Here is a 12,238-nt window from a genome sequence, read left to right on the forward strand (position 1 = left end):
TATATCCTGTTAGAAAAGCAGATGGAGGCTGTTGCCCGGAGTGAAAGGGTCTTGTTCCAGTGACTCATGTCCTTGTCACCACCCAATTGGATAAATGCAATGCCCTCTACTTATGGGACTGTCTTTGAAGATCACATGGAAGCTGCAGAATGATCTTCAAGTGCAGCAGCCCATTTGTTGACTGGCGTTCACCATTGGGGAGATATCACAGCAGTGCTGCAGGCCATGGTCTGGTTTCTAACAGACTTCTACATGCAAAAAGTTCCTCTGGTGGGAGATGGGCAGTGACAAATTTGATAAATAAATAAATTTCATGCAATGATACTAACCTCTAAATCCCTACATGGCTTGGCACCTAGTTATCTACGGGATCACATTCTCCCATTGGAATCAGCCCAGCAAGTTTGATCTTCTTGGGAAAAGGTGATTAGCAGCACCCGACTTTAGGGAAGGTAGCCAAGGTTTGATGGGACTTTTGATTCTTTTGAATGGCGTCTGAGTAGACGTCTGGTTGGTCCAATGCTTACACTCTTCTGGAAGCTGCTTATAACAGAGCTTTTCTGGGAGGCATTTGGACATTGACCCCATCTTGGTTTGGTTATAGTTTGGTTTGGTTAATTTCTTTTTGTTTCTTATTAGTTCATAGGCCTTTTATTTATATACTTTTTGTTTATTTTGCATTGCTTCTTATGTATCTTACCTGTAAAAACATCAGAATCTTTATCTAAAAAAATAATAAAGCAGCAGAAGACAGAACTGGTGGTTGGAAATGAAAAAAAGGGGCTTGTCAACATTAGGAGAGGCATCTTCCAGGGTGACTTATTATCTCCCTTATTATTTGTCATTGCTATGATCCCACTTTCAGTGATTTTGAAAAAAAACAATCTTGGCTACCAAACAGCAAAAAATGCTAATTAAATCTCACATTTGTTTTATATGGATGATCTGAAAAGGTAAAGGTAAAGGTTTCCCTTGACGTAAAGTCCAGTCGAATCCGACTATAGGGGGCGGTGCTCATCTCCGTTTCTAAGCCTTGGAGCCGGCATTGTCATAGACACTTCCAGGTCATGTGGCCAGCATGACGACTCGGAACGCCGTTACCTTCCCGCCGAAGCGGTACCTATTGATCTACTCACATTTGCATGTTTTCGAACTGCTAGGTGAGCAGGAGCTGGGATTAACAACGGGAGCTCACCCCGCCGCGCGGTTTCGAACCGCCGACCTTCCGATCGACAGCTGAAGCTTTATGGAAAATCAGAAATCAAAATCCAGTCATTGACAAACACTGTAAGAACTTTTAGCACAAATATAGCAATGGAATTCGGCCTAGGAAAATGTGCCACAGTAGCAATAAATCGGGGTAAAATCACAAACAGTAATGGAACTGAAATGCCAAATGGCCAAACCATCAGGAGCCATCAGGATGAAGCCTACAAGTATCTTGGCATTTACAGTTGGATAACATCAAGCATGGACAAGTTAAAATGTGATCAGTTAAATACATCCAAAGGGTGAGAAGACTGTTAAAGACAAACTTGAATGGTGGAAACACTACCAAATCTATCAATGCCTGGGCTGGAATTATTAACTCGACACAAGCTGAACTCGACAGTTGGACTGAAAAACAAGAAAACTCCTAACTGTTCTCTATGCATTACATCCCCATAGTGATATTGATAGTTTATATGTGCCCCACAGAAATGGAGGCAGAGGTTTACTTCAAATCAAACCAACTGTCGAAGAAGAAAAGCATTCATTGGCTGATTATGTAAAAGACAGTCAAGAACAAGCACCGATGCAAGTTAAAAATTGGAACTTACTGAATGTACAGGAAACAAAATGTGAATATTGAAATAATGTAATAAAAACACAAACAGAATGCTGGCAAGGAAAAGCATTACATGGTCAATTTCTATAAAAGATCGAGGTTAAAGTGAATAAAGATAAAACCTGGCAATGGCTTATGACTGGAACATTAAAAAAAACCCTGAAGGCTTGATTCTGGCTGCTCAAGAGGAAGTTATTCAAACTAATGTAATCAAGGCCAGAGCCGAAAAATCATCAAATAATTCAAAGTGCAGTTTGTGCAAAGAAGCAGAAGAAACGGTAGATCACATACTCAACTAGTGCAAGAAGATCACACAAACTGACTATAAACAACATAACACAGTCATCAAAATGACTCATCTTTAAAAATTATCATCTTCCAGTAATGAAAAACTGGTGGGAACATTTTTTTAAAAATTGGCAAAAATGAAGTTAAAATACTGTGGGATTTCCAAATACAAACTGATAAAGTTCTAGCGCAAAGAAGTCCAGAACTGTGGTTGAAAAGAAGAAAGTGTGGATAATTGATGTGGCAACACCAGGTGATAGTAGAATAGAACACAAGGAATTAGAGAAGATCATAAGGTATTAAGATCTGAAAACTGAAGTTGAAAGATTATGGCATAAACGGGCAATGGTGGTCCCAGTGGTTACCAGCACACTGGGTGCCATACCAAAAAATCTTGGACAGCACTTAGAAAATCTGCGCATTGACAAAATTTCCACCTGTCAATTACGAAAGGCCACACTGCTTTGATCAGCACATCCTAGGTTCTTGGGAGGAACTCAGTGTGACTGAAGGCCAACACCAGCTAAAGAACTGGTAGCTGTGATTTCACATTGTTGTGTATATAATAATAATAATAATAAAAAATAGCCCACTTACAAACATAATCTGTGCAGGCAGTGCCACCTGCTGACAAAATGGTGCAATATTTATTTCACCATTAGTTACAAGCTTCATTTTTAAATAACAGATTGATAGCTAAGAATGCAAACTCTGCAAAAACATTCGATGTGTGAATTTCCAGCCAAATCTTTTAATAAATGGAAACATCTTCTTTGCGTAATGTTCAGATATGATCACCAGCTTCCAGTGAATTCACCATAAGTTAACAAGAAATCAATCAGCAAGAATGCATTTTTACATTCCAAAGATGGAGCATAGAAATAAAAAAAGGTAGGATAGGCCAAAATGGCACCATATTAGATTTGTGTCAACTTAGAAGCAGTAAGAACTGTAGTCTACCAAAATATAGTATAGTTTTATTATATAAAGATGCCCTCAAGTTGAACTCCGCTTCTGGTTGCTGTATTCAGGTATTTCATGGCAGCATTATAATTTGCTACTGCCTTCTTATGGGATGTTTTTTCAACATTCCAATCTACCCAACAGTACTGAAATTCTCAGATCAGTCACTCTCCAAGTACTAATCAGGACCAACCCTCCTTAGCTTTTGAAAGTAGCCAAGATGAGCTAATCTGCCATCTGCTGAAGCACTGTCATGGTGTACAGTATTGTCTGGTCTAGTGGTTAAGGTGCTGGACTAGAAACAGAGTAAAGAGAGTTCTAGCCCTGCTTCAGATATGGAAGCCAATGGGGTGATTCTGAACCAGTCATTTTCTCTCAGCCCTAGGAGGAAGGCAATGGCCAACCACTCCTGAAAATGTTGCCTAGAAAACTGCATGGACTTGTCCATACAGCCATCAGGGATCAAGGCTGACTGAAAGGCATTTTTTAAAAGAAATAATATAAATATAAATATAAAACGCAGAGAATATTTTATAGAAATAAAAATGTTTTCAAGTGGATGAAAAGCACTAAACAAGGAACATCTAGTAGGGTGAATGGATGAAAAGGAGATGAAACTCAACTGCAGGAAAGTTGGTAGTAGTATTTTTGAGATTTGTATGGAAATAGTTGTGGTATGTCAGTGGAACTAAAGCAAATGTTTAAAGAAAAATGGATGAAAAGGAAGTCGTAAATTGCTGTGAGAATGTTGAAAAATGGTAAAGACTTCCTGAATGTTAAGTCCTGAACGTTATTTGCTGTTGGAGTAGTTGTAACACTATCTGCACTGAACACTATTCAGTGTTTCAGATGTACCATATACTTTCATCTGCTCTGACCCATGTACCATTTGCTTCTCGCCTTGGGTGCAGATGATCTAGCCAATGTTATTCACATTCTGGTAACACATCAGAACTACCATAAGAATATAGACTGCCACTGAGCTGTTTGAATCTGCAAATAGTACCCAGGTAATAACTTAATTTTAAAGTTAAGCAAACAGCATTACCTTCTATTTCCAAGTTTGTTTCTGCTGATTTTAAAGTCTTTAAAGCCTTAAAATGCATTAATCTAAAAGTCCAGCTTAAATATCTGTCAACTAAGATATGTTCCCCTTACCTTCTGGGGTTAGAGAGAGTGACTATATAGTTGTAGCATCAAACTTTGCAATTGCACTTGATAGTGTTGTTCTTTTAAAACAGCCATCAGCAGTCTACTTTCAATTCATCAATTATTTACTACAGCTTTTATGTTTTACTTCTTGATTTCAATTTTTTGAAATGTAAGCTGCTTTGTGTGTTTGAGGAGGAGAAATCTTATAAATACAATGTCCTTCCCACAGTTAATACCATCAGCTAATGGAATGGGGGCTTTCCAGCACTGCTCCAGTATCTTTGGAACATACTTCCTTAAACAGATTTAGAGCTGTTTTCACAATAGAAGTTCAGATGACAAATCCAAGATTTTAAAATGTTTTCCTTTCTATTTTTTATTCTTTATTTCATTAGCTGTCACTTTACTGATGGCAGTTACTTTTTACTTTGTAGCTATACCTATTTTATTTTTCTTTATATGCTGCCTTATAGTTTGAATATTACATCTGAAATAATGCAAACATTTATGGCATTCCCTAAAGCCACAGATTTGTTACATGGCCTTCATAAATCACTCATTCTCCTCTATAAAATGGGAATATGACTAAAACCACATTCATACTATGAAATGGTAAAACAACTTAGGAAAACACTGAGTATTAGAAATACAAATGTAGTGCTTTAGTAGAAAAATGTTTAATGTCTTTATATTTTCTGTAAAGAAACTATTACCATCACACAATACTGGGTTTTCTTTTGCATATGTTTAGTTTCATCTACTAACATGAATGTCAGTTAAGGTCATCTCTTCTTTTTAATGCAACACAGATGCAAATCTGTATGCAGAAACAGGTATTTTTCAGTGCCTTTGCAAGTAGCTAGAAGAGTGTGTCACCTGAAATATTTTAAAGCACCAATTGCCTGCAATGCTAGAGTGAGGCGGCAACCTCAAGCAGGCATTCTCCACAATCCTCCAACTCTCCCCTCTTCTGTATCTTCTTAGTAGCTGATCACTCTGTCCCCTGGGCTGGCTTATCCAAAGGCGAGCACAAAACTGGTTGCCTGTTTCCTTAAGTTCCTAAACATTCAGTGGCAATCACTGAGCAACAGTTGTTATTTACAAATATTTGAAAAGTTAATGTTACCTCCCCATTTTCAAAATAGATTCTCCCACACGGAGATAGACCAAGCCAAGAAAGTACAGAATTATTACTCTGAGGATGATTGTGAAGGATGGGGAACAGGATTGAAGAGTTGTGGTTCTATTGTGCAGACATAATGCACTTATGCCTGAGTAACATAAGAATACTTTTCCTTTTTAATATATTGAATAAAAATAGGCACACATCTGTTAAACCAACTACCTGTAAGAAACCCTATTTATATAAGGAGAAAATGAGAAAACAATCCTTTTGTTAGTCTGCTCAATCTCTCTCTCTTGTTACTTTAGATAGAAGTGGTGGGGCTGCGGATTTTTGCTATCCATTCTTCTTCCTAATGAGAAGGAAATACAATCTTCAATCTGTAGCAATCAGAAAAGGCACTAACCCATCAAGTAGCCCCTAGAAGACAAAGAAAAATTTGAATGGGAATGTGAAATAAAAGTAATGCTATTTAGTTCACAGTTGAGTCAACCAGATAATGCTTAATTCCTATTCTGTCAGTCCCAGTAATCACAGTCACAGCTTCAGATATGGAATATCTGAAGGACCACACAGTCATTCCTGATGTAGACAGAAGTAATTTAGAAGGACAAAAAAGGTCATACACAAGATGTAAGGAACAGCAGAAGACTCTTCCATTCATCAGATGTAATGACTGCATGGTCATGTATTGTTGTTCATACGTAAAATAAAAAAGTAAAGGTTCCCGTTTAGTCGTGTCCAACACTAGGGGGCGGTGCTCATCTCTGTTTCATGGCCGAAGAGCCAGCGTTGTCTGAAGACACTTCCATGGTCATGTGGCCAGCATGAGTCACGGAATGCTGTTACCTTCCCGCTGAAGCGGTACCTATTTATCTACTTGCATGTGCATGCTTTCCAATTGCTAGGTTGGCAAGAGCTGGGGCAATTGGGGCAAGTGCGGGAGCTCACTCTGTCATGCAGTGCTCGGGTCTCAAACTGCCGAACTTGCAACCTTCTGGCCCACAAGCCTGGCGTCTTAACCACTGAGCCACCACGCCCCCTCAGTAGTTCATATGTAGTTGGCTAGAAATCACGATTAACCACCAATCACATACGTTTCACTGGATGTTACCTCAATTATTACTTAGATTTAAAGCCTTTACTAACCATAACCCCAATCTTAACCTGATAGTCTCTAGTCCAAAAATAACACTTAACTATCTTATAGAGTCCCATGAAAATGTAGTATTAGATAGCAGTTCAAAATATTTACTACCTTCACCTCAAATATTCATAAATATTTTTATTTCTTCAATTGTAGAGTTCTGCAATTTCACAAATCTAACACTTTCCAATCCTACCAAATAAATGTCCACAAATGGATTCGTATTTGCTTATGTTTCTCCAAATAATATATCTTTAAAAAATAACTTGAAATAACTTATTATACACTTTACCTCAGTTTTATTCTTCTCTGAAGTACTAATTAAAATTTTGGTTTATAACAAATATTAAGAGTGTGGGAGAAAAGAGTCATAGAGGAAAAAAACAACTTACGGTAATTTCATCCGCATGAAGACTCTTGCCATGAAGAAACTCAACAGGACACTCACAAATCCAATAAAAAGTAGCAGAAATCTATTCAGCTTTGGGATATTTGGTGCATTGGAACGATCCAGTATTATAAAACCAAGCCCTCCCATTGTAAAGAGGAAACTGGACGCAAGCCCTTCCATAATGTACTGTCCATTTACTCTGCATATAAAATGAGCAAATGAGCAATGTTAGAGGTCCAGGAATGTGTGTGGGGCTTATACATGCAGGTATTTACACCCATAAACCCAGCAATCACCTGACTCAGGGTAGGCAGAAGAACAATGCTCACAAGTTCACTTGTAGGGAAGCTTGCCTTTTGTTCTGAACTATCAGGGAATTAATGCCATTAAAACAAGGGGAGAAATCCACAGAAAGCGCTGGGATAGATATCAGTTCCAAACTTTTATTATTTAGAGAGAACAAATCCCATCAATCTGAAGTGGGCCACAAAAATAAAGAGTCCAAATTTATTGTTTTCACATTTTTAGAAATTGCCACCTCAGACATTTAATATATTCATTTTAGTCATCATCTTCCACTTGCTGCTACTCCATCTTCTTTGGTCATTAAAAAAAATGATGAAAACAGGAAAAAAAAAGATACTAAAGTAACACCAGGAGCAAAAACAATGCACCACATAAATCCAAATAAAAGGAGCAGCAAAATAAAGCATAGAAAATAAACAAAATAAAAAGCAGTTAACGTGACTTTACAATGCACTGGAAAGGAAAAAAAGAGGTCTCCAGACAGAATGAAAAAGGAATGCACAAAATTCTTCAGCCTGGGATGGACTGTTCTGAAGAACACTTGATTGTTCTGCTTTATTGTTCTGTTTTCCCTTGGACCATGCTGTTCCAGGGAGAGAGATTTTGCAATTTTTTGAAATAAATCATCCAAATCAGAAGTGGCTCAAGGGATTCCATATACAACATTCGGAAAAAAGAAGCTGTTTCAAGGTCAGATTACCCCTGGAACACCTTGAACTGCTTCCACTTTGAGAATTTATATCAAAAACTGTCCAGTCCTCCCCACCTACCCTCCCCTGAATAATATGGGCTGGAAGAAATCCAGAAGGAAATGGAATGTGCCAGAAAACTGGAAAATATCTTCCCAGATTAACAAATTTTGCACATCCCTACAAAAAAAGGCAACAGAGAATGACATTCTACAGACACTATGCCTCTACTAAAAATGCCTTCTCTCTTGTAAACAAGAGAGCTGACACCACAGTAATTCTGAAATAAGATATTGTTTTAATATTTTAATATACTTTTTAATATTAAGTATATTTTACCTGTATGCCAAGAATGCCACAGGCCTCTGATGGCCATGTTCATCAGTCATTGAGCCAACACTGGGAGGTTCTACAATCACATCATAAATTATGCCTACAAAGGGAAAAAATGTAGTTTATAAAAGAATTCTTCCAAAAAGAAAGGCAGAGTTCACAGGCCCATCATTCTATTGTTATCAGCAACAGAGTTCACAAATAGATATGAAGACCATTACTTTTGCCTGTCCTTAGGTTCCAATGCTGCAATATACATGTAGAAATCTACCCTCCACCAAAGGTTTATTAGTTAACCAGCCTTGGCAGGGATGGGTTTTAAATTTCCTTCAGCCAATTTTCAGCAATAAGTTTCTTTCTCTCCTAGAAAGTCAATGGATTTACCCCATAGACACATTGGGATCAAAACCTCCTTTGCCCAAGATCAGCTAGAAGTATGTGATACCCACCTTCAAGTAAGTCTACTTTCTGGACTAACGGAGTTTGGGATGATGGAGGATTATGATTATTTATTAGATTTATATTTGCCTTTCAGGGGCTCAAGGCATACATAGCTCTCCCTCCTTTTATTTTTCTCTACAACGATGATCCTATGTAATAGGATGGGCCGAGAGAAAGTTACTGGCCCAAAGTCACCCACTGAGTTTCCATGGTTGAAGATGGACTAGAACTTGAGTCTCATTCTAGTCCAACAACTTAACCAACACACTACACTGGCTCTCACAACTGGATGACATGTCTTCCAACCTTCCAGTGGGAGGAGATGGGCAGAGACAAATTTGATAGATAGATAGATAGATAGATAGATAAACCAGTGACAATTCTCCCTCCTATTTATGTCAATTTAGGTATTTTTTCAGTCATTTTCATAGCAAGAGAAAAAAAAAAGTCTTCTCTGATTTGAATATCTCCTTGTTTGTTCCCATCTATGTTTTTCTCTATCCCCAATTGTACACTTTCTTTGTATAATCTGCAATGCGTCCATCTTACGTTGTGTTTGTTCTCTCTGTGCTGAATAACTTTTAGTTTCATGTAATACTCTGCCAATTGTGTTTAGCTATATCCACAAAACGATTGTACCCATACCATTTTAGAAATGTTAAATGCACCCACTAATCTCACATTGCCTTCCTTTAAGTAGTATAAGAGAGAGCATTTTTACTGCAAACTGGAAGCTCAAGGAGTCTTACAAAGTTCTTGCAATGAAGTCCAGAACTCAAAGAGAGGGTATTTTGTAACAGTCCTGTGGCACTGTCAAGCATTACTGGGAAGACTGTGGGAAAGTTGTTTGTAACACTTTCACAAACTATTCCAGTTAAAATACCGCAGTTGTTAAGAGGTTCTTCCATGCATCTTTAGATAATTTTCAAATACAGCTCACTGTATTTTCAACACACAGAAGCACACACTCAGATATACATATTGAAACATTTCAGATTGCAACAATATTCCATCTAGTAAAATTAGGTAAACAAACACTTAAATGAATACATGACACTTTGTAGTTAATTTTCCATTTAGGCTTATAAGGACTCTCTGTTGAAGAGCTGCCTATTCCTTGCCCCATCCCTTCAGCAAATCTGATTGCATAGGGTAGGACTTTTCAGATCTGGGCTGCAAAAATACAGAAAACTACTAGAAGGCAACTAAGAGGTAAACGTTTTTTTCATCTCTTTCCTGCCATGCCTAGTAGTTGTCTGAAGTTCTGCAGCCCAGACATGTCAGCCTCATGTGGACTGTAAAACAAAAGTGTTAAAGAGGGAGCAAGTAGGAAAAGAACTGCTGCCATTGTTGCTACTGTCTTCTCTGCTGGTGCTCATCCCGCTGCTACTCAGCCCTTGCTTCAGCAGCAGGTACTGAAAACAGAGCCTTGGGTGGCCTCGCAGCTTCCCCGAAGATCAATATTGGTTGCTTTCTTCTCCTCCTCCTTTCTGCTTATGAGGGAATGAGGGGGTATCCTGACTGAATACCTCTGAACTGGTGGCATACGGGCAATGGTTTGTCATCTTCCAAAGAAGTCTCTAGATTAAAAAATACTAGCTTGCACCAAATAGCATGATTAGAGTAAAAGTGGGCTTTGGCTGTCCTTGTAGAGAACTGGCCAAAACGTGTTATGACTCCCCAGTACTGTCCTTAGGAGGAGAAGAGAATGCTGTACAAAGCAGAGTTTGTACAAAGGCTGCTAATCTAGCCTATACCTTCTCTATCTGATTAAAAAGTATGTCCAATGACATGATGGGTAGTGGAGGTTAGTATCTATGGGCCCATCTGATAATGACCATGATAGATTGTGATTTGGAATGTATGCAGAGTAAACGTATGCCTGATGACTGGAAGAATGCTATTATTGTTCCCATACACAAAGAGAAAAGTGAATGCAAAACCTATTGAAATATTTGTTAACTGGGACTAACAAGTGTTTGGCAAAATCCTGATCAAAACGTTACAAGAGGAAACAGTGATCAAATCTGTGGAGTACAGGGGAGTACAGTTTATGTTGGGCAGGGAGAGTGTAGTCAAGAGTTTTGCTCTTCAGCAAGTCATTCAGAAATGTAGAAATGCAAGGCAGAAAACTTGTACACTTGCTGATCCAGGGAAAGCATGCAATAAAGCGAATAGATTTGAATTATGGAATTTTTGCAAGAGTAGGAGTTAAAGCTTAGGTGCTAAGTGTGATACGAGCAAAATATGGTTAATATAAAGCATGCTTTCTGCCTAAGGCAGGACTAGAACTGACGGTCTCCCGGTTTCTAGCCTGTTGTCTTAACCACTACACCAAACTGGGTCTCCTACAGACCATTAGGCAGGGCCGCAACTAGGGTCTGTGTCACCCGGGGCAAACATGGATTCCGCGCCCATTTTGGCGCCCCCCCCAGCGCTCAGTTTGCCCCCCCCCCCCAGCCTGGCGCCCGGGGCACACGCCCCGGTTGCTCCCCCCTAGTTGCGGCCCCGCCATTAGGTACTGCAAAAAGAAAAAGAATGGTGATCGGTTATATATATGGATTGGGCCGGGAAGAGAGAGGGCGAACGGTAGGTCGCAGTGGAGAACCCTCTAGCTTTCGTCCGGGTTTTTGCAGCCCGCACGCAGCACGCTTAAGAAACAGCTGAAGGCGGTCGGGCGGGGAGGCCTTCCGAGGGAATAAGGCGTGAGCCAGCGCGCATGCGTGACTACGTTCCGAGCGGGAGGCGAGAAAAGATCCCCTGAATCCAAGGGGGGACGGTGGAAGGGGTTCCCTGCGTGACTGAGGCGGTGAGCGGCGCCCTCGCGAGTATTCAGCGCCGCTGCCTTCACGGTCGCGTCGCCCTCGTCGTCCCTTTCTCCCACCCCCGATGCTCCGGCCTGGCTGGGACGCGGCTCCTGCGCTCTCTCACCGGGGGTAACCTCGAGGGCCCAGATAGCTCTGCGTCCTACCCCGGCGGCTCCAGTCCTTCGCTCTCTCTGGCATTACCTCCCGTGATGAGGAAGTAAGAAACCACCACCATCGCGTAGACGGTCATGGCCGAGGGCATGTGCACCCAGCTCGGCCGCTTCAGTTTAACGTTGGGACATTCCAGCACCAAGAACGGCACCCGGTAGAGGGTCTCCATGGCGATTGCAGCTCCAGCCCCGTCAGCTCCGAAACCTCCGCCTTCCGGCCCACCAAGTTAGGTCACTGAGCTGACCTATCGCAGCCACCGTCCGTACTGTAAAACGGAACTGCCGAGAAGTAACGTCCTGGAAGGGAAATAAAACTATTCTATAGCGGAAACTAAGTACTAAAGATGAGAAACTAAACAAATATGATGATGAACGAAAGAGGGCAGAGTTTTGGATGACAGATTACCAGTAGAAGAGATTTACAGGATAGTAGTCAATCGGAGTGAAGGCGATTTAATATGATATTAATCTTCCAGGACCTTGAAATGATCGATGTGGTCTTTTAATGAATCAACGTGGCCCTGTCAGGAGTAGATGACATGAAAAGCCACGCCCACAACCAAAACGGGACCAGCCAATCGTAGCGCTCAGAGCTTAATA

The 12,238-nt window shown here is 40.2% G+C and overlaps 1 protein-coding gene across 1 annotated transcript; it reads right to left on the reverse strand.

The window, feature by feature from the left end:
• Positions 1–4,889: 4,889 nt before the first annotated feature.
• OSTC (oligosaccharyltransferase complex non-catalytic subunit) lies at positions 4,890–11,883 on the reverse strand. The gene is made up of 4 exons (XM_063309981.1): positions 11,670–11,883; positions 8,227–8,320; positions 6,894–7,091; positions 4,890–5,774 (listed from the first exon to the last, which is right to left on the reverse strand). Exons 1-4 carry the CDS (start codon positions 11,806–11,808, stop codon positions 5,756–5,758), a joined length of 450 nt encoding a protein of 149 aa, XP_063166051.1. The 5' UTR covers positions 11,809–11,883; the 3' UTR covers positions 4,890–5,755.
• Between the last annotated feature and the right edge of the window lie 355 nt (positions 11,884–12,238).

The sequence above is a fragment of the Candoia aspera genome, chromosome 8 (genome assembly GCF_035149785.1).
Source record: "Candoia aspera isolate rCanAsp1 chromosome 8, rCanAsp1.hap2, whole genome shotgun sequence".
In the NCBI taxonomy this organism is placed as follows: Eukaryota; Metazoa; Chordata; class Lepidosauria; order Squamata; family Boidae; genus Candoia; species Candoia aspera.